The following is a 24,011-nucleotide window of genomic DNA, read 5'->3' on the forward strand; positions in this document are numbered from 1 at the left end:
AATACCTGACCCAGTAAAGATATTAACTAGCAAGATGCATATTCCATTATTGCTATTAGACCATGCCTCCGAGTTCCAAAGTATAAAAACTTATCTGTTTACACAAAATACAGTTGAAATTTTTCTCATCACAGGCACAATCTAACATAAAAAATAATTCTGACATTTACAATGTAGGAGATTCTTCTATGAGGGGAGGAAAAAAAATTAGTACAGAAACAGATAGTTCTATTTCAGTGATGATTCACTAAATCCACAGAAAAGCTGCAATTTGCACAGAGTTAAACTGTTATATGAGTATATAGTGTCCTTCCATACCCACTCCTGGCCTGGTGAGAACAACAGGTCTTTTAGTAAATTTACTACAATTTGCTAGCTAGCTCCAAGTATGTAGACCCTAGATATCCCAACACAAATCGCATGCAGGTGCTTTGTGTCCTGAACAGCCTAGTCTCACATTATATTTAAGCAGTGTATTTAAAAGGAATTTTGTCAGTAACTGCACTGTTTCTAGCTATTTACCCAGAATGGACTGTCTCTCTCGTTGCAAAACATTTAAAGTCAGATAGGACAAAATCAGATTTCAAGTACATGAAAGCCCATTTTTAAAATCGTTATTTGAATTCTAAGTAGTCACTATATATACAATATATTGTTTTCTAGTCAATACTCATTTGGATTGACCAAATGAGGTTGAACACTCATTTGTGACTCAATATTACTGTCAAAGTTGAATTAAAAAAACAGTGTACTATCTGTAACACACCTAGATTATAGAAAAATAAAACTGCTTTTTTAAGACTTAAGAGTCTCTCTGCTCCTTCAGGAACTGCAACAGAAGTGTTTAACTGCTCTAGGAATGCCTTTCATAGCAGGAACTGCATATTTCTAGAGAGAAATAGAAGTGTCTCAACCATTTCATTTGGCCTACCAAATAGGATATTACTTTTCTCCTCCATATCAGTCTTGCTTTAGATGCAACCTCAAAAGCAAATCAATGAAGGTTAGGTGTGGGCAAGGTCTAAAACTCTGGCAACATATTCTACAAAAAGGTAAGAAAAAAAAAGTTTAAGCTAAGGAACTGTTTAAGGCAACCTGACCAAAGTAAAGATAAGGCTTTTGGATAACTATTTCCAAGGATATCCAGTTTTCTTAGCTTTGCAAAGTTAACATAATTCAACTAACTTTCTGGTCAGATTTCCATTCATAAGCTTCTTTAAAAAAATAATTTACCTTCCTAGAATATGATATTAACTGAATATAAAACATAAGGACATACTACATATTACAGACAAAAGCAAAAAAGCTACAGATGAGCACACGGATGGCCAAGTATTAAAAATTACATGGTCACAATAAAAGTTTTAAGCTCTCTGAGGTATTTCAGTATCTTAACACCACAGGTTTGGAATACCATATAGAGACTTAGGATATCATACTATTGGTATGACTACCAAAGTAGATTTTTGGTTCTGTGTTTTGTTTGGTTGGGTTTGTTGTTTGTTTTTTTTTTTTAATACCTTTAAAGGTCACTGCTATAAAGATTCAGCAGCTTGAATGAAAAAATATGTAAAATTACTGTATCTGCCCTATGTATTTCAACATAATATTCAGAATATTAAGAGCAGAAATAAGAACTGCCGACACGGTAATTGCATGTCAAACAAAGTATTTGGCTGGAATGTACCAGAAGCAGAGATCCTAAGTATTGACATAATTTATATCACAAGTATGAGCTGGGTTGGGAGGGAAGGAATGAAGAATGGAAGGGGACATGAGGTTTAAAATTCACACACTAGTCATCATGAAGTTACCGACATAAGCCACTAAAATTTGGTAAGATCTACTTTTTGTGGCTGAACAGTTTTCCTCCTCCTGGGTATTGGCTAATGCTTGAAGAAAAAAAAGTGTTCTGACCAGTCCCAATTTCAGCATTTACACCAATTACTTTTATTGTATTATTCTAATCAAAACAGAAGTGCTCCACTCGGCATATTTTAGATCTAGATCCATTTTAAAAGGTAAAAATCACACCTGCCAATATTGTTGAAGTAAATAATGTGTGCTTATTTAGGCCCACCCACAGAGTTACAAGCACTTGTGTTCAGCTTGGTTTAAACAAAATAAAAACTGAAGAGTTAAAAAACACAAGGTCACTTAACCTTCTTCCTGGTTGATTTACTTTTAGTTAAAATTGTAATGTTTTACTAAGCCGTACCAACTCTGACCATACTAGGAAAGTGTCTCTGGCACAAGTGGTTTTCAGAAGAAAAGCTGGTCTTCCCAACAGCTTTTTCTTCTGCTTCATCTTAAAGTGCAGAAACTGTGGGAAAAGATAACAAGACTTCCTGTCCGTCACTGTGGAACTACTTCCCTTAGAGAGGCTAAGGCTGCGTGTATGCGGACGTGCAATCTGTTCTCAAAGTCATAGCCAGTAAATTCCTCCTGGGGGGAAAAAAAAAAGCAAGCATATAACTATTAATCTCCTTCACTTTATGATATGAAGATAATTTTACTACTAATGCTTAAGAAGTTGTGTTACAAAACAGACCGAAGAAAAGAGGTGAACTGGAGATTGCATGTTGCAATATCCCCACATTACCCAAAGTAACAGAATTATTACAGAAATTCCAAGTTGGTGAAGAGAGCAGAAAGCTTCCATTTCCAACATGCTGTTTGGATCCCATGTAGCTGGAACAGCACCTAGGAATTTCTGCAAGTCCAAAAGCTCTAGAATATCCCAACATGCCCAAGGCAGACACCAGATGGAACAGTTGAGAAGTAGAGAGTTGTCATTTTCAAACTTTCTGTAGCCAAGCCTTAGTTGAAAAACTTGTCAAGGTTCTAACACTCCAGGAGAGGTCACTAATGTGGGCTCTGTGCTATGACTGACGTAGAAATAGTATCTACGTAACATATATAAACATGTATCATATACATTAATGTTTATCTACATGATAGTGTTATAGATTACAGGTAAGGGACACTGACATTAACCTCCACTCCCCCTGCCCCAAGCCCCCAAAAACACCACCTCTCAAACACCCTCATCTCAGAAATATAAATTTGAAAGTGTCTTAGTTTTTACCTTGGCTTGGAGAAGTAAGGTTTTGCCTCTTGGCACAGTCTACAAAAAGACAAACATTGCATTAGAAACGCATTGCAAACGTTACAGAAAATACCTTAAGTATATGGCCTGGTCAGTCCAGAACAGCATCTCTATCTTGAAAACAAGGTACCAAGCAGACAAAACCCTCTCAAATTAGGAAACCAGAAACACAAATGAGGCACCCAAGAAATGCAGTATTACGTATTTCTAGTCTTCTACAGAAAAAAAGAAATTACAGCTTTAAATGCAAGTTGCTACTGATGATGGTGAGCTACAACAATGCACAGGGAAACAAATGAGGCTACAAATAAATGACTAATTGATCAATAGAATAATTTTTGTTTCTTAACCAAAGTTTAAGCCATTTATTTACAAAACAAGTTACTGGATTTTAAGCATTAAAAGTTGTTTCAGAAATCTCAATTTCAAAAACTCTCAGATATATGTATTTGCAGATTAATATTTATGACTGAAAAGCTCATGTTTTATTTCTTACCATACAGCACTTTATTTTAAGCCTTACAAATAAATAATCAACTGCCTTTTAAGTAGACAGAAAAAATAAGTTTTCTTATTGAAATACGAATATGAACATATGTATTTATATTGGTTAAATTACATTCAGTGTCTAAAACATCTACAAAAAATCTGTGAACTTCTTGATGTAACCATATTAAAATCTTAAAGAACTTGATTAGAACTAAGTTTAAAATAACAAAGGTGATTCAGATGACATAAAGCAAACATGTAATTATGAGTAATTTTAAAGTAAATTTAGTATAAAAAGCATGCTTTTTATACTAACATGCATATTCATATCTATATCTGTTGCTCAAGTCTTTAATATACTCAGCCTCTCAGGTAAATGTGATTTACAAAATCCTATTCCCTTCTCTCTCAGTCATTACAGAGCTCTCGCATGACACCTCAGCTCGTAAACAGAATTTTCTATAAACAGCATCCACTCGCCTCTAATTCTAGCTCCTGCTTTTCCCCACCCCATCCCACTTTATTCAAGTCAAGCATCATTTACCTCCTCATTGTCCGAGTGCCAGGAGAAGGAGTTTCCTGCATGCCCTTCACATACTAAGCACTACCATAGCTTCTCAGTACAGCTACAAGCCGAGGCTTGTTCAGTCCTCAAACACCCAACACGAAGCATGTTTGGTTACTGTGTGCACATACTACACATAAAGCAGGGAGGGAGGAAGGAAGGAGTGCTCCCACATTCTCAAAATCTTCAGATAACTTCACTACCCACCCCACCTTTTTTTTTTTTCTTTAAGAGACACTTGACATGATCAAATTTAAATATGAACATGGGAAAAAAGGCAGCAGGAATATTACTAGACTCAGACCTCCCTACCAGGCTTCAAGGCCCAGTTCTAAGTCATGGGGCAGTAGTGTTTTCAAAAAAGAACTATTATTTTTAAAAGCATTTTCTCTAGTTTTGTCCTATGTCATGATAACAATTTTTACTGAAAGATTTTCCTTTCCTTCCCTCTTTAAGGGGAAGGTTCAGCTTAGATAGTTAAATCTGACAAGATTAAAAACAACTGAAAACAGAATCTTAAGAATGAGAGATACTATCAGCCCAACTACTTTATACACTACATACAATGATGTGGGGGTTCAAGTCATTACCCTGTAACTGCTTCCCCTAACTTGCAATCTGATTCAGGAAGTACTACGTAAAGCAGCAAAAACTCCAAGCAGTGGTGTTACATATTTGAGAAGGGAAACAACACAAAGAGTGGTGCAGAAGTTGCCCTAGTTTAAGATTCTCTGGGTTCCCTAGGAGGCAGGGTATGTGCGAAGACCTGAATGATCAGATGTATCATCAACCAAGCCATTTGGACAGTCTGAAAGCCAGGTGGATTATTTTCCTCTTCATCCTGAATAACAAAACCCTCACTACTCAGGGTGAAAGCCAAAATGCCAACACATACAGCTGTAACAGAATTTAAATGACTGAAATCACTTTACTTATACATCCCCTGCAATGAAATAGTACGATGGTATGCATACCCTTCAGTCCAGCTAGGTTTCCAAGATGCACTGATGTGCAAGATTAGGAAGATATATGTCCTAAGAGTGGGGATAAATAATCCCGAAGTAAAAAGACTTTTGAAAAATACCATATTGTTCCAAGTGTAAGTTTGATCCCAAAAACATGGAGCTATTTTAGGAAGGCACCAAATTCTATTTGGAGAGCAAAACTACAGGTAATCTTTGAACTTGAACCACATCCAATGGGAAATTAAATACATAAGAAAAGGATCCTAGGTACTCACCACACTAAATGCCACCTGCAGAGAACAAATCCCTGCCCTACCCAAGGGATTCTTGCCAGGCCTCTGCTGTCAACCAGCAGCAGGAACACTAAGGCAAGTGAAGGGGGAGAGAGGTCTTTGCATCTTGAGGGGCGACGGAAGTATTTCCATAGCCCAGTATTTATATATACTGTTTCTGTAAGGCACATATGAAAAAAATGGGCATCATGGCACGATCAGAGAGGTGAAAAGTGAAGTCTCTGTGGTGCTTTTTGGGGTAAAGTACTAAATAATAATCAAAACAATGTGGGGCTACACTCATCAAAATTCTTGCTTTCCTGCTTGCTGTAGGTTCGCAGACATGTTCATTTTACTGCTAGTGAAAGACACCACTAATGGTCAGGAATGTAAACAGCTGCCCTGAAGAATCCCAGAGAGTCTCAGGCTCTGTTTTTTATGTAAAAATAAAATGCAGTAACAACAAAAAAAGTCATTGCTGTGTTACCAACAGATAACTAAGCTCCTCAGAATGTCCTTATAGCTCTTGATATTGAAAAATTAAGAGGTTGTTACCTAAAACTCATTGCATTTCTTGGTTTGCAAAAAAACAAAGTAGTAAGTATTTCTTTACAGTACATATAAAACGAATTTTTAAAACTTAACATACATTATCACCTATAAACTTTGTTTCATTGTTTGTATAGTGTTATGTTGACTCCCCACCCTATTTAAGAGTTTAAAAAACAGGTTACACTATTACCTCTGGATTGTCTAACAGAAGACAGCCAAGTTCATAGCAAGCATATGGCTGGACGTATAAGTTGTTTTGACGGCACAGTTCATCTTTAGCAGCTCGCTGAAAGAACTATAAAAATTAAAGAAGAAAAAAAAAAAGATTGCAGTAATACATTAAAATTGACTGTTTGATACTTAAAAAAATCCAGAAGTACTGTTCACCTTTAAGCACCAGAAAGTAGCCGAAAGCTAAAATGAGACTACATTAAAAATTTCCAATGGTAGAGATTCTTTAAGCAAGGATCCAGAGATTTTCACTGACACTACTGTATCAAGGCAAAACTATTTGCTTGCATTTTTACCAAGTAATATATTGACTGTTTCAAGAGTTTTCCAACTTCATATTGAAAAAATACTAGATCTAACAAGGAACTTTAATATTAGAGATGAAGTATTCAGATTATTTAAGATATGCTTGAGAGAAGCAGAAAAAGAAAAAAAAAAAAGAAAAAATATTTAAAGCCAGCATCAGCTCCCTTGTTGCTTATGTGAATTGCATTCTATTTTGGGGAGGAAAAAAAAGTTGTGCCTACAGATCAAATCCTGGAGCAGTGGCAAAATTATTCTTTGATATGTGGTAATAATCAAACCCCTCAGTGTCTAATAGGTCTGGAGAAGAAGTACCATGCTTTTGAAAGGTCGACCTTCAAGTTTTTTTTTTTTTTTAAAGTTGACTTTTCTTTATTGGACAAAGTAAATCCAGCAGAGCCAAAAACTATTCCATTTTTCTTCCCAGCTTCCCCTTACCTCTTGCTCCTACAAGCCACTTCAGCTACCATGTTCATTCAACATAGCCAATTACTTTTACAACACAGAATATAATGAAGACATGCTAAACAGAAGATTTGAAAAGAACCTGACATGCTCTGTTGGAATTCACAAAACAGTATGATCGACAGCACTTGACAACTAATGGCTTAACACTCTTACTCAACAATATTTACCGTTTAACAGAATAGTTCGTAAAATAGGATTAATGGCATAAATTATCATTTAACAACTTACCTGAACAGCATCTTCAGAATTTCCTAAGCATTTGTGTATGGCACCAAGAAGCAAATTCCTCAAACCAACAGCTGATGAATCATCAACATCCTGACAAGCTTAATGAAAAGATTCCAGTTAAACAAACAAGATGGATTGAAATCCTTCCTTAGACAAGAATTGTGGTCTACAGTGACTTTTAGTCTGATGATTAAATTTAACCAGAAAAAGGAGATGCTTGCAACATTAATATAAGTCAAAGTAATTTGGTTTCTTTTAAATACAACCCATTTTGGATGAACATCATCAAGCAATCTGTCACTCATGAGAACAATTCTTAACAGGAATGAATGCGCTGAGGTCAAAGGCAGTTGGTGTGTTCTTCTCACAAGAAAAGGAGAATCCATTTCTCTACCGGTCTTTGAAATATCCACTAAAAGGTAAAGTTAAGAAACAATCAGCTCCTTCTGGTGTTATGGGAAACTGGGTTGTCCCAGATATTGAAAGAAAAACACATAGTCCAAGTTACAAGGAGCACAGGGCAAGCAGTTCAGCCAAAGCTGATTTGTTCTGAACTGAAGCCAAGTGACAGACGCACAAAAATCTGTATTGGACTTAAAAACCCAGACTATGGTATTTTGGCATCACAATTCTTAATGCTCATGAGAGGATAAGGCTTATTTGCCAGACCTTAGCTAGTCCACAACCCAGGGACAGACTGTGCCTCAGCTGAGTAGTGCTCTGTTTCCAGAAAGAACTGAATCATAATGCACATAACTGTCTCTAGATGAATCACGCTCCATTTTGATCAAGCTTATTAGCGCCAACTCTGTTATATCAAGGCTAACTCCATGAGGAGCCATTTGCACTTGTCTGCACTGTCGCCTCCAGAAAGGCTGGGGTACAGGGAGACCTGCAGGGCTTTTCATCCCTTCAGAAGGAGCTGAACTGCTATGCCTGGAGCAGTAGAGCTCCTTTAACTTCACATTCTGCCTCATCTCATAAACCCTGCCAGATCTTAACTAGCTCTGCATTCACAGCACAGTTAATACACAACCCAAATAAGCCACCTATGAATAACCAAGAGTTGGCTGCATGAAGTATGTGGACATCACACAATACACAAGGCTGTCAACTCTCACTTGTATTGTAAGTCTCAAGTTACTTGGCATTTTACTTACAGAGATACATGTGGATACAAATTAATTCTTTTATTTTTAAGTCAACTTCTAGCCCTTAGGAAAAGCCTGGAAACTCACCCCAGCAAATTACACTCCAACTGTTCAAGAAAAGAGGAAGCCAATAAAAAAAAAAAATCCCCTATCATCTCATCATTCTTGAGATACACATAAGGTGTAGCAATAGCACTCTCATTGTGCAGAAAATCTTCAACCAGGGATCGCTGATGGAGACACATCTGTCAGTCTCATACTTACAAGAAGCGCATCTCTGAATTCTAATCTATACTGCTATTTCACATTAAAATGTGAACCACGGGGTAGAAGCTTACAGGAGGAAGATCTACATTGCTTCCGAGTACGCAGGAGAACAGTACATACTCTTTACAACCTCTAAAGCTGGTTGTTCTGAAGGCAAATGACAGATAAAAAGATCCTGAAATTTATTTTTACATAAGTAAATCTAATTTTAAAGCCTTCACCATTATCTTTGGGACTAGAAAACTAAGGATCTGAATGTAACCCACCACCATCACGCAATTTAAATGGACAAATTATCTTAAATTAAAAACAGAACAAAACTCCACAACTAGTCCTGACTCTCGACTTAAAAGACTGGTAGTTTTCTAGCTTAACACAAAAATCGTATACAATCCCCAAAATTTCACAATTACAGAAAAAAAGGAAGTATCTCAGTGGCAGACTTTTTTTGTTTTATTTTCTAAATGAGCATGTAATAACTTGAAACTGTTTGCAGAATGCAAACAAGACTGATCGCTGGATGGAGCGACGAGTACTGAAAACTTCATGATAAACACTGCTACCATAAGCCTCACACAGACATCCAAAGACGTCTGGAGACTAAGAAAGAGGCAACCATAAAAATGCTCCTTTCACCACTAAGATGGTCCCAGCAGCCAAGATAAACAGAACCCGTATCATGTCATAGATGACCTCACAAGCTACGTAGTTCCGCTTAGAAGAAAACTGACATGCAGAAATTAATTGGTAGTTTTATTTTTTTACTTTGTAGCTAGATTTAAATGAGTTAAAGTCTGCTTTGTGATTGAACAATAACTAGCACGCTATTTTAAACAATGGGCAAACACAAATGATTAAAAAACAACTACATGCAGCAGGGAGTTAAACTTCTCCCCAAAACCTATAAAAACGGTAAAAATGAAGCATTAAGCTGAATCTTAATGGGTCATTATTCTTTTGTTACTCAAACTGCTTTGCTATGACACATGCACACAGGTTTAAATTTTCATGCTACAACAATCAGCTACTCCACAGAAGAAAAATATACACCTCCTAAAAAAGTAAATAAATAAATCAAGGAACCATATTATACCTTGGCTCATATGCTGCAAGTTTGAGAGGGAACAGTTTGGAAGGGCTTTCCATAAGTACAATACTTCAATGGATGCCAGGACACAGAGCTCTTTGGTCGGCATTTGTTTTCTAAATCTATCTGCCTGCAAAGTGGGGAGAAAGAGGGAAGGGAGATCTGTCCTTTGTCCTTTTATAGGGAACATAATATTCACAATGTATCACAAACAGTAATCCTAACTGTTTCATGAAAGCATGCAACAATTTTATGAAAATAAAGTCGGTGGTAACTTAGCTTAAAGACTTTAAGACTAAAAAGCAAAATCTTTCAATTAATTTAAGGGCTTACATATTGATCAGAATTAAAGTTTGCTTGTATGCAGCCTGATTCATTTTATTCTATTTCACAATCCCAAGTACACACTGACTGGATGCTGAAAGGGTAACATCTGCAAGATCATCAGTTGGGAGATACTGCCTAAACAACTCCTAGCTTTCAAAAAGAACTAAGGCTTTAACAAGCAAGACAAGATAAAAAGGAGTAAGAAAGGCAAAGCTAGAAGGAAAATTACCAAAGCAACTACACTATCATGTATTTTTATCTTTAATAATTACTTTAGTTGTAAAGTGAATAGCTAATTCACATTTCCTTTGCTAGGTCCTTAAAATACATGACACTATTGTTTTTCCACCTGAATCCTTCCGACTAATTCTACAGAAGCAACACAGCAGAAAACAGATACATCCTTCATAAATAAATACTGGTAAAGAATCCAACAAAATACCAAATGTAATTACTGTACTGAAACAAGTCAGCCTATGCTAAAGCAAACCTTTTTCACTGAAAATTGTTCAATCTGATTGTTTTTTCTTTTGAAAAGCTTCTGAACTTCCTTGAACACATTCTGAGCACCACTGACATCACCAGTGGCTCCTTGACACACTGTAAGAACACAGAAACAAAAATGTGTTAATACTACTGGGATATGAAACAGGAAAAGATAAGATTAGATATCAAATAGTCACAGGAAAAAAAAAACAAAAACCACACTCACTTCCAGAAAGTATCTAGACTGGGGATTTGACAAACATGCAAATCCCAACTCTCCCAGGTACCATCTGTGATCATTAACAAGTCGGTACTTCTTTTTCATACCCATTAAAGGAACTAATACCACCCAACCTGTAAGGATTTATTTATTAAATCTTTGCAATACACTGTTATGTGACCTGTCACTATGACAATCATAATTGTATCTACATTGGGGGGGGGGGGGGGGGGGGGGCAGGGAGAGGGAGAGAGAACGTATGCACAGGCATGTACATGTACAGGCATGCAAGTGTACATTATATAAACAAACAAAATTATGTAAGTCAAGTCCAGCATAAAGCTGCATACGCAGCAGGCAGTGTGGAAGGCATTATGTGCACTAGTAAGTTTCCCAAAACAAAAACAGTGCCAAAACCTTATCACGTCACTGATTTATCACTTATCCAACACATTGAATACACTTACCTGCTGTTAAATAAGCATAGTAGCACTGGGACCACCTGGATTCATTTTTAAGCCTTTCAAAGGCTTCAAATGCATCTTTGAAATTCATCTCTATCATGCTGCACCAACCTAAAAGCAAGACTAATTTAACTTCAGAGAAAGCACAGTAATTCAAATTTGGTGTCAACATTACTGGAACACACAGTCTGTCATGAGAGCTGGAGCTAGTTTAACAATTATAACAATAACAGGAAAAGTTAAAAACAAAACAAATCAATGACATACATTTAAAGCTTGGTTTAAATTTACTGCAAAATGTTGAATTATAAGATTCCATACAAAACAATGAATCCACTTCAGAGCAGTAACAAATCCATACAGACACCAAAACCGCTTTTTAAAAAAAATACTGTATTTTGTAGGATGCTGAAAGTTACAAAGCTACTACTTGCTTCCTTATTCTTCCCCACTGCGACAAGATCCCTTAACAAGACACATTTAAAGCTTGAACCAACATGTCTTCTCCACTCTAAAGACTTGTATGCAAATTAAGAACATATAGCATATATTGCTATTGAAAGATGGAAATGACCATGAAATATAGGTCCTGCAAATTGTGAAGCTTCACTAGACCAATTAGTTTTTGGCACAGAAGTGGTGATTCCACAGACAAATCAGATTAATTAATTTCTCATTTTAAATAATATTCTGTAGGTGAACAGTTTGCCCTTGGTTCTATACTCTATTCTCTGATTTCGCATCACCTTGTATTTGCAGAAAACTTGAAAATTATGCAAAATTGTTGAATTCTACTTGCCCCAAAGGAAGACAGGATTATTACCATAATCCATCCAAGACAAAGGCCAGTATTCTAAAACCTTTTTTAAAATCCTAATAAAAGTAATCCAGTTTGCTTATCAAAGTTGCTAGTGCTAGTTGAAGTTGCTCACTTGAAAGTGAGCTATTTATAGTATAAACGTATCCAACTTACCTATTTCATATAAGCAGACATGTTGAATCTCCCTTTGGTCTGTTGCAAGTTCCAAAGCGGTATGAAATGAGGTCAAGGCACTATTGATTTGACACTAACAAAAGTGAAAGAAGAAAAAAATAAATCATATGTCAAATTTGTTGGATAATCTTATTCTGATAAAGAAAACATTCAGATTTCTGTTAATAGGCATTTAAAAATAACTATATGGTTAAAAAAAATTGAAGTGTCTTACAGATTGTGGCCTCTGGTTTGAATAGATGAAAGAGGCACGACATCCCATTGAGAGGAAAACCTCAAAATTCATTTCAGACTCTAGGTTATTTTAAATGAGCTAAAGCCCACCATAGAGCTAACAGTTTGAAGGAGAAGGGCTAATATTAATTCAATATACCAGCTCCACATTGCGTTTCCTTTGGCCACCTTCCCTTCTCCCAGCTCTCTCAACCTGATCACTTGTGAATGGAAGTATGGGCAAATTACAACAAAGCCTTTATTTACCACAATAAACGAGCATCTTAAAGAGGTCCCATAGTGAGCAGATTTTTCCATATATTTCATATTCATGATATGAAACATAATACAAGAGCCAAATTATAAAAGACAAGGGAAGTAAGAATCACTAATACAAAGCAACTCAGATTTATATTTAAATGAAACTTTAGATAAGAATGCAAAGCATTTGCCTGCAAGGTACTAACAATCAGTTCCACCATGTGCAACAGTAAAAATTAAAACACACGGTAAGGAACTTGCACTCTAAAAAGAGAAATGTGGAACACTACAGAGTTTTAAAAGGGGGGAGGGGGATAGTAGGAGTTTAATAATGTAATAACGATCACCAATAACTTACAGCCAGTTCAGATCATCTCTCAGCCTTAAAAATCAGTGCCTGTACTCCTTCTATTTGCTATTAAGTCCGAAATTCATTGGTTTTGTGCAGTAAGCTTTTGAGTAATCTCATTTCTACTCTTATTAGTCATTCCACCTTTAAAAGTCATATATTTTTAGCATCTGCCAATAAAGTTTAGCTTTCTGCACAATAAGGGTATCTTTATTGTTTAATTTTATTTATTTTGAACTATTTCACCTTTTTCCACATCCTTCAGTAACCACTTTAAGCAACAGTTAATAGAGAACTCATAAATGCCACATGACATGTGAGAAGATAAAGAAGCATATGAGATAAAAAACATTTTGATAAAATCATTAGCTACCAACAGCTTAGCAAAAAGAGGCTGACAGTTTCATAAGAACTAGAATGGCAGTTCTTTTGACTACTTTAATTTTTAGTTTTCCCAGGATGGGACTTCTCCATAACAATCATCACAAAGGGGGGGAAGCAAATCAACATTTAATTTTATACACAGACAAACTATATATCCCACTATGGCCTATACCGACTTTAATAGTGTTCCTATATTTATTCTCATGTACAATTATAATAATTTCTGCAACAGAAGAATATTTAAGCCACTCTGTGCTGGCTAAGCATGTAAGTGAAATAAACCCTTGAAAAAGCAAACCTGTCATCTATGCAAGTATAACTGAATTCAAAATTTCCTGCAAAAATCTGAAGCATTGCATCTTAAGACCACATGCACACACAGAGCTCTAAAGTGATTTTATTAGATTTTCTTCTTGTCTCATCAGGGAAAACTGTTTTAGTTGCTAAGGAACAATTTAACCATAAATCATATATATTGCATCAAGACAGCACAACTGCCAGCAAAGGGATCCACAGCTGTACCAATATAAACACTGTACACTTAGAAAATAAAACAGCGATTAGACTAAGATGCTTGTTCGCATAACAGAAGAATATACTACATACAGAGAGCAAGGTGAAGTTGTATTTGCCCTCAAAGCTACCAGGGAGCCTGAGCAATGTACACCTTGTTTACTTTTGTAGCAGCACATTCTCTCCACTACATATTACTCCACTGATGCTGCATCACCCCAGCACGACTTCCTGGAAAATAAGTGTTATGAGCCCAGTCTTACAGAAAAAAAAACAAAATAAAATAATGTCGGCTTAAAAGTTTATCTTTGTGCTAAGTTTAGAAGTTGTTCAGTAAATCTTTGTTCTGAATGCTTCTGAGGAAAATGCAAAAAAAAAAAAAAACAAACAACCCCACCACTAAATATTTAGTCCTCTGTGAAGATACTTTGCCTTCTAAAAGCCTAAAAACCCTAAACATTTGAAAATATAAATCACTTATTTGTAGAGCATGTTATCCACACAATGACTAATGGCAATTACATCATTGTCTGCAATGCCATACACCAGCCTGGGGCACAGCACATGAAATACTGACCACCTAGTAATATACAAGTCCAGTTAGTTGAATATTCAATTTTCTACAACCCATATTTCTAACTGTCTAGCTCTCTCAAGTGTTTTGACATCTGCCTAAGTTTCCCTTAAGCATAAAGCTCAGTAAGTATGTTTCAGAGATATTCCTTAATAATTAAAGTTTCAATCATCTCCAGGGATTGTGACAACATGCTGAAATATGAATTTCTACTCTTAGTGTTAATTCTTAAAATAAATGAATTACTATCCATTTACTGTTTCAGAGAATAAACAGAAAGAATTATAAAGTCTCAAGAGTCTGCAAGTATAACATCATGGCTGACACCTGAAAATTATGTTCTTGAGATTTAAAAAAAATATATACACACGCACACTTGTGTAATTCCTTCAACAGGCATCACTCATGCCTCTTGGACATAATACAAAGACAAAAAAAGATTAATCCATAAAATACATAATATACAGAACTACATAACCATAAAGAGGATTATTAAAGCTAACGTGAGAACCATAATCTTACATTTCTTGACTTCAGATTAAAACCAAAAACACCCCAACCCACCAACTAAGCATGTACAGAGCTTGCTGAACCACGGCAGCTTCCTGAGCCAATGCTTGTTTCCCCACAGAGCTGTTCTGAAATCTCAGGACACTTTCCCTCTCCCAGGACCTCTCTATTCTCTATCAGCACTATGAATTTGTAAAGCTTTTAAGAAGTCATGCTCATAATTAAGGGGAAACCAGCAACCACTATCTAAAAGGGGACAATTTACACTGGAGGACACTATGTGGAAATTTCAAGGCCCGTATTTTCTATTCCTTAACACACACACACCCCCTGCCGCCCTTTTTCCCTAAGACATGCCACAAAATCAAAGTAGAGTAAAACTAGGATTCTGTATTTTATAGCCCAGAAGTAACCAGAAAGGCCAGCACAATTCCTGAAAATAAACGTTGAAATTATGCAAGCTCTGAAAATTTCTCAAAACATCATTGTGACTTTATTCCAGAAAATTCATTTAAGATTTTTCAATGCTTATTATTACTCTTGCCCTCAGTCTACTTTTCCGTACCACCCCTAAATAAGAATGATACCACTGATACCAAGATGTCTACAAAAGGTAACTAAAAAAGCAAGAGTACTTATCAGCATTACATTTAAGCCTTCAATACCACTGCACATTTTTACCAGCATGCACATCAAACACACTGTAGCACACCTGAACGTACCACTGGTGTTTTGCCCATCAGCTGAAGTATTTGGTACTTTTTCCTTCAGACTCTAAACATGCACCTATACCAACTGAACTCTATAGATCAAGCCTCAGAACCCAAGTTTTTTGTCCCAGTCCAAGAGATTTATTGTTGTTTAAATATACACACCCAGAGTCTGTTCCCAATCAAAGAGAAGCAATCTTGTCCAGTTCACACTGTCAAACACTTTATTTTTGCTTTATACCCTTACCGCTCTCCACATGAAGCTATTGATCTACTGAACTATTTCTGAGTGGGGTGATTTGTACTATTTAAAAAAGCAGATGGCGATTTTTAAAAAGTGTTGCTGATTAGGTGGGCGGGGGGGGGGGGAAGCAAAATTGCAAGCTAAAAAGCAGAAATACGCAAGATTCAGAACAACACTTTTTATTCTGCCCTCTCCCACGCTACCACCATGCCCATTTTTCACTACTGGCCACAATACCACACTTGAATAGTCTAAGTCACAGTTTCAAAAGTAAATTGGTATTTATTAACATAATCATAATATTAGACAATACACATTTAGTAAATGGATGGCAATATTTTTATTTTCACAGTAATACGAAAGGCCTAAGGGTACAGCTGGAAACTCTGGATTTCAGACCAGTGGGTTTCAGCAGCTATTATACTAATTACATTTTTAAGTACCCTTTAGGCACAAGTATAAAACATTATTCTCACCTGTTTTTAGTAGCTTAAGCTTACATAAAATATCATTATCAGCTTCAGTGAAAGGTATTTCAAAGACAGAAATAGTCAGACACTGACAAGGAAATACTTATGAGGCTGGAATACATACTATACAATCACAAGTCAAGCACAGCAATAGTCATGTCCATAAAAACAGCCTAGAGTGAATTATGTAAAAGTCAGGAAAAATGCTACTTTTAATACGCAGTCTCTTAACCTACTCTTTGAAAAAAGAGACATTTGATCAGCCTACCAGTGCAACCTTTAACTTTCTGGTGCACTTTCATTCCAGCTTCCCCAGATCCTCCTCCTCTCCTTTCCCTTAACTCATTCATTTCAATAGTCTCCAAACGCTTTCAGACTTCATTTCTCAGAACTGTGAATCTGGGAAAAAAGTTGAAAGATAATTTGGTCCACATTTATAGTACCTGTAAGGCTACTTCTTAGAAAACCAAAGTCTGTTAAGGCTTTTATTGACTAATACTCATACATGCTTTTTAGTGCACAAAGTGGTATACAGTCACATGCTCTTCATTTGTCTTTCGTAGCACTGTCCCTGTGAAATCTTCCTTTCTCCTTGATGGCCTTCCTTGGCAGTTTTGTCCTTTGTCATATTTGTGTCTCACTGTCCAGTCTTACAGTACTGCTTCTGCCTTTTGAACAGTTTCCCTGCCTCCAGGTGTCCATGGCTGAACTATGTTCCTTACTGTTTCTTTTCTCCATAGAAAAGAAAAAACACACACATACAGATATATAGGTGTATGCAGACTTGCTAACAGAAGCTGAATATACCATCAGCTTAAAGTTACACAAAACGTATGCAGGCTCAAAGGCTATAAAAAAAATCCAATGAACTGAGTGCTAGTAGGCTCTAATACAAAGTGTACAATGACCATTACTGATCTGTACTTCCAGAACACCCAAGCTCTTCTGTATAACAACATCTAAGCTGCCTTTCATCTATGTACAATTAAATTTTATCACATAACTATTATAGATGATAGATGTTAAAGACTATAATATATAAGCTTCAGCTCAAGGTATACTTTTAAGTGCATATAGGTTAAAGCACAGACTTCCCAATTTTGGTAAACCATCTGAAAATAATATTCCCATGCCTGGCGGAAAGAATTTAAACCTACTTGTGTATTAACAATTTCAAGGAAGGCCATATAAGCACTTCCCAGGCTTTGCAGGAGCTCTCCTCACTCGCCTTGGAGATGAGGTGGAAATTACGACTCAGCATATTAGTTTGTAATCTAAGACTATATGTGCACTTCTGGTTCAGAATGTAGAATGGATGCTTTAAGACCAATGCCTGGATTTGACACACATGTAACCACAAGTGTATTGTGCAGAAATCCAGTGCAGCTCCCCATGCCATTGCCACCAGTCATATATCTGCCTTCGTTATTACATCAACAACATTTGAGCAAATTAAGCTTCTAAATTCCTAACAGAGTCTACAGAAGAGCTTGAGACATTTAACCAAAACATTTATACACAGCAAAGCCTCAGTGATACAGTACCACTTAGAACAAAGCAATGGGGCGGGCGGGGGGGGGGAGACTGCTGAATGGAAAAGCTTTCATGCAAACAAATACATGAATAGCAAAGGGACATTTTAATTCCTGTTAGCAACCTATAAGCTTTCTGCTGACTAAGGGTATGGCTACACAGCACAATGCACAGCATTCTGCCTGCCTAAGCTAACTAACTTCATTAACATGGCCACGCTGTCTCTGGCACAAACTATTTCACTTGGAGCTAAACTTCATTATCTATATACTGCATCATTTAATGCACAAATACTGTAAGATAACATATAAAGAACTCTGCTTTGAAACATAATGGTACTCCAGAAAGGGACCGACTACACAAAACTGACACTCATCTCAAACCTATCCTCTGTATTTACACATAGAAACATATACCCAGTTTATTGACAACTTGTGTTTACAATTTTGCCCTAGTTTGCCCTGAAAGTCAGAAGAACCAGTTGAATTTTCTCCTCATTATACTAAACATAAAAAAAGAATTCCAAATACCAAGTCATACTCTGGCAATCAACATATTTACATTTTCAACTGCACTTGCATTCATTGTGTAGCTATTCCTAACAAATTTGATTTTTTACCATAAGAACGGAACACGCATATAGTTGAACAAAGACCATAAAAATCTTTCCCACTCAGAAAACAGCAATACTTCCCAAAGACTGACAGCTTACCTGTGATAGTAATTCCCCAAATGCACTGTTGCTTTCAGAAAGACAGCGAAAAAAGAAAAACAACATCCAAATCCCATGCAAGAATATGCCTTCAAAATCTGATAGGCCACTGAAGCCTGCCCCTCTGTTCTGTTACTGTTGCTACCTCCCTCAAAATATTAAGCTGTATTTGAGAGAGTTAACTGCAAACCCTTGCAACGAATGACCACCAATATTAAGATCTGGATTAGCTCTTGTAATGATGATGTTGAGATGAAGGGTTTGAACATTCTGGGTTTGTGCTTTTGTGTTGGGTTTTCTTGTTATGTAATTGCTCTGGAAATATTCTGGTCTGATAAAAGCAGCAGCTAGGAGTTGAGTAGTTTCGAGTACTCACCACCATCTTGTATTATCACAGATTCTTAAAGAGTAACTCAGCCAAAAACTACGAGGCTGCTGCAGTGTTTGAGTAACACTCTGCAACAGCATCCACAAACACATTTTCAGCGAATACATTTCTGCTTGGGTCAGATCTCACCCTTAGCAACAGAATACATCCTAGTTTGACCTCTTAAAAGCAAAAGCAGTATTTGAGGGAAATTACTGCAGAGAATTAGCTGTATATGAACAATGCATAAAATGAAAAGGGGAAGACAAATGCTATGTACTCAGCAGATAATACTCGGATTTTAGCTTGACAAGCAAAACTGAAAAACTGAAACAGCTATTTATACCACAAGAAACTCACGAGGGACCAAAAGCACCTCCTTTTAGCATAGAGCTACAAATGTGTATCAAGTAGCTGGAAAAGAATTTCGAAGTGCCATTAATTCAGACAGAAGTAGTGAAAGAGCAGGTTTGGCATGTGAACTTGAAACTAGGAAGGAGTTAATCCTTTCTTATCTTTCCATGTATCTATATCTTTAGTCACAATTTGCTGAAGCTTGCACAGTTCATTCACATCACAAAAACATAAAACAACAAAAGATGGGGAGGAGAAATCAGTCAAAAGGAAGAAAATATGCAATACCTCTAATCGCTGTATCCTTCCCTTGAAGAACATGAACAGAGAAGAATTTGGATAAGCAGATTCTTTTTTTGCAAGAATTTCTTTTGCCTCTTTCAATCCTGCCTTGTTATCGCTGCCATCAAGGGCAAAAAAGGGACGAACAACTGTGTGGTACCACAACAGAGCTAATCTAAAAGAAACATAAGGGTAAAAAGGATTACAGCTCGTAAACAGAAATTTAAGGATAACGTTCTACGCAGGCAAATTTTTAAATGAATCTGAAGATAAAGAAAGATATGAATCTTTTCTTATAAAACCTGACTTTAAAACAAACACAATACTATTGCCATACATCAATGTACTCCTAAACTGCACCTGAACATACAATTCAGTGCACATTACCCAAAGGTAAAGTAACAATCAAGCTCATATCCAAGCAGTTGAGCCTTTAGGACTCTATAGACTTTAAAAAAGAAAAACCCACAGGAAAACTTTGAAAATGAATTGCTGGCGGGGCGGGGGGGGGGCGGGGACAGACACAACAACAAAAAAACCAAAACACACAAACAAAACCAACAACAAAACTAAACACACATCAGCAGACACACTTGAAATCAATGTCAAACAGAAATACATCTGGTGTTCAGAAGGGCAGACATCTATATGACCTACATCACTCCTGTGGAAACAAGGGCAGAGCACAAAGATTTCCAAGACCATCTGAAGGAGGAAACACCCCCCAAAATACCATTTTTCTTCCCCAGAAAGAAGAACAAATCAACAGGAACATTTAATCTTAAGCTTTCTTAATCCAATTCTTCTCCTCAAGCTGAAGAGACTTTAGCTCTGCTGTCAAAGTTTCAAAAGTGACATCTGATGGTACCTGCAGTAGGTCCAGTAATAAAAGCATTAATTTGAAGATAACGGAATAAACCCATTTATGAGGACAGTTTAAATTAGGTCTGGCTAACCCTTCACGTGATAAAAAGACCTGAATGTAGTATGAAGGCTTGGAAAAGAAGAGTACACAAAAAATACTCCTCTAAAAAGACTATAAGGGAACATCCCATTTTACTCAGACGCTAAAATTAAACTGGAAAAGAACTTTGGCTAATAGTAAGGATAAATAGCTAAGTGAGACCAATGACTCATACTAAATAGTATGCTCTCCATAGCCGAGAATATAACTCAGGTAAATTTACTCAGCCTTCAGGGGGTGCTTTTATTTACCCTGCTGGTACATAAATTACTAGACATTAGAATAGCAGGTACCAAAGAATACAGCAAAATACTGACACAAACCCCAAATACATGTATATAACTAACAGCAGAGAGATCTCACACACTAGTAAGTGATGAATTTACTAAACCATGGCATGTCAAACAACAAACTACAAGTTTATTTTACCTGCTGTTGTTTCCTTTAAAGCAACATGACTTTTTGGTTTTGACTTTTTTCAATTTACTTACTTTCAGTACTAAGTTATCTACCAAAGCATTTCAATATAGCTACTCACGTAGCTAAAGGGGCCTTCATGTCCTTACTTTCACTTGCATACATCAGTGAAGAAAGCCCCTGTAGGCGGTCTCCAGGAAAACCCAGCAGGTTGATGATTTTGAGCAGGTTTGGGGGCACCATGGATATGCAAAGATGAAAAAGTCCATATCCAAAGCTAACAGCACCTTTCAGTCTGTTTAGCGAATCCTCCGTTACACCTTCTGCAGCAATATGATTATCATTTGCAGCATCAGAAGACAAGGATTCCCGAGTTGTTTTCTTCTGATATATTTCCTGAAGTGTATTAATGTCCGTATAGCACTTATTGTAAATTTTCCAGGCTTTTCGGAGTATCCACCCACCTTTTATGTACGCTAAAAATCAAGGAAAAAATATTTCAAGGACATATTTCAGAAATGGAACACAGTAAGTAGTAAATGTTACTTCACAAATCCTAGGATGCTCTCTCTATTTGCATTAACGTATTGTATAAAGGATTTTGTAATCACTACTGTCATCTTGAAGAGGTCTTTCATACTGGGCACTACAAACTTAAGTGCTTTTCAACCAGAGACTTTAAAACAGCATGTAATACAAAGAGACTTCCCTTCAGCTATGTAGCAAAACAACTGTCAGAAAGAAATAGAGAAATCAGAGAAGTTAATGCTGGATTCTGCTCCACTATAGAGTGGAGATGAAATGGCTGCCTGGCAGACAGAGAAGCAAGACTCAGAGTTTACACCTCTTAAGCCCAAATGATGTTAAAAGACAGTTGATGGGAACATACTAAGAAAATCCCCTCCTTTGGATTAGATAATAAGATTTTCAACACCGTCATTTCCCTGCCCCTCATATGAACACCAGCCCCTTATAATTAAGGAAAAAAAAATCATAGAAAAAAAAGAATGCATAAATTTTATGTTTTTAAAACATTTTTCAGTTGCCTAACTTCCTCAATTTCAAATGCAAGCTGGGTACCTACATTTCCCCAAGAATCTGGTCTTGAGCATTCTCAGTTGAGAATGAGAGAATTCTCAGTCTCAATACCCTCTTTACAGGAGGGTAAAGAAAGGCATGACACCAAAAGATGAAGATGTCCCATTTGCCTATTTACACAGCATTCATCTTGGTTATAGCACATCCTTGGATAATGGTAAGTGGTAAACAGAAAACAAACACAGAATATACTTGTACATGTTAATTGCAAAAGCAGACACCAGCATTTTGTCTGTGACAGAGCCCTGAGAATTAGGAATTGCAGTGACAAAAGGAGTTAACAAAAAATGAGAGAAAATAAAAGCATGGTTATAGCAGCAGTGTTCTAAACAGGTATCACCAAATTTGCAGAGATCAGTGTTATAACTGATGCCAGAATTAGATCATAACAGGTGGGGTGCATCAAAGGAAAGGAAAATGCTAGTAGTATCAAACAACTCTTTATAAGCCTTCAACATCTTTGACAAAATCCTTCCAATTACAAAAAAAAAAATTTCTAGAGAAAATACCATCATAGACTAGACTACCTCTTTTTGGATTCTTGTTGTATGAAGAGGGGATGAAGCTAGTTTGATAGTCTTAAGAAACTGCACTGAGGAAGACTGCAAAATTTGTATTCTCATTTGTGACAGAGGGTTCTGTCAACGTGAACTTAAAGTATTAAAAAAATTTATCCTCTATCTTGAGTTCCATATTAAAATGTTATAATAAAAAATGTAAACCCCTGCCATGATTCAGCTGCATTACAAGACTAACGTTACTTTAATTTTAAGCAATTAGGTCACTTTCTGGCTGCACAGAATATTTTAAAAGTTATGCGGTTCACCACAAGATGAACGCTTATACAACTATGCATAGCAATGCAGCAGACAAATAATAAGGAAAGACCCTTGGTTTACTTGTCCTATCAACAGTGTTTCTGCTAATAGCTAACACTGTGTTCTAATGCATGCATCAAATGGAAAGGATATGATGTGGAAAAAAAGTATAGTTTTAGCCTTTACTTCCATTAGTGTGCTGTCATGAACAGTTCACTAACACAGCATAATCCTAATCGATTTGCTATACTAAAATAAAACAATCTAACAAATGAAAATAATGAATTTCTGGCTTTTTAAACAAAAATTAAATCAAGCCCAATCACTGAGCTGATCTCCCAGCATGAACTTCTGAAAGTAGTCAGGTCCATGATAGCAGTGGTAAATATAAAGAAAAGGTAGTTCAATATTGCTGTGGGAAGCTAATATAAGTTGCTGTGTTACTAACTTTATGATGAAACTATTTCTAATACATCCATGAGGGTGGAAACAAAAAAAATCTAAAATGTGTTAGGCATATGAGAAAGCAGCTTGCATGTCATCATATGCTTCTTGTCAAACTGTTCTGGGAAGAAAAACACAAGAAATTTTTCACCCATCCACTGATGAGAAATATTTATCTACCTCTAAAGAATGCCTTTTTTTTTTTCAATTACAGTCATTTCAATAATCTGGTTGCTATTTCTATACAGAAACATGACAAAAACAAAAGATGTTTATACATAATCAGAAAGATAATACACTCAAAAAACTGAAATACCGGATCCAACAGTTCAGCAACAGCAGTAACTAGCAGTCACTGAGGTGGCATTTAACTGCTCAGAATTTTAACTAGATTTCAGGTATATTTTTTACTCAGTACAGTAACCCAAATATACTGCATATTCTGCAGTACTCTGCTACCCACTTCAGTTCTCTAAGCAGCAGACAAGAGAGAAAGGGAACAGAAACCACCCTCAGCTACAGCATCCAACCCAGTTATATGCAGCTGCAGAATACATACTGAAACAAGAAAAAAGCTTCAAGAGGGGGAAAAAAACCCCCACAAACAAAACCCCAG

General features: G+C 36.4%; 1 protein-coding gene across 4 annotated transcripts in view; it reads right to left on the reverse strand.

The window, feature by feature from the left end:
- Positions 1 to 1,926: 1,926 nt before the first annotated feature.
- TTC39C (tetratricopeptide repeat domain 39C) overlaps positions 1,927 to 24,011 on the reverse strand; it is a 37,061-nt gene continuing 14,976 nt past the window's right edge. For 2 of the 4 annotated variants that reach the window (XM_072852620.1, XM_072852618.1), the window contains 10 exons: positions 21,157 to 21,511; positions 19,661 to 19,829; positions 12,158 to 12,251; positions 11,188 to 11,295; positions 10,505 to 10,614; positions 9,694 to 9,817; positions 7,183 to 7,280; positions 6,143 to 6,247; positions 3,089 to 3,127; positions 1,927 to 2,445 (listed from right to left, as the gene is read on the reverse strand). In XM_072852620.1, the coding sequence (XP_072708721.1) occupies positions 2,356 to 2,445; positions 3,089 to 3,127; positions 6,143 to 6,247; positions 7,183 to 7,280; positions 9,694 to 9,817; positions 10,505 to 10,614; positions 11,188 to 11,295; positions 12,158 to 12,251; positions 19,661 to 19,829; positions 21,157 to 21,511 (1,292 nt within the window). In that variant the 3' untranslated portion in view covers positions 1,927 to 2,355. Of the gene's footprint in view, positions 2,446 to 3,088; positions 3,128 to 6,142; positions 6,248 to 7,182; positions 7,281 to 9,693; positions 9,818 to 10,504; positions 10,615 to 11,187; positions 11,308 to 12,157; positions 12,252 to 19,660; positions 19,830 to 21,156; positions 21,512 to 24,011 lie in introns of all 4 variants that reach the window. The other 2 variants (XM_072852619.1, XM_072852617.1) reach the window with 1 other exon arrangement.

The sequence above is a fragment of the Ciconia boyciana genome, chromosome 2 (assembly GCF_034638445.1).
Source record: "Ciconia boyciana chromosome 2, ASM3463844v1, whole genome shotgun sequence".
NCBI lineage: Eukaryota > Metazoa > Chordata > Aves > Ciconiiformes > Ciconiidae > Ciconia > Ciconia boyciana.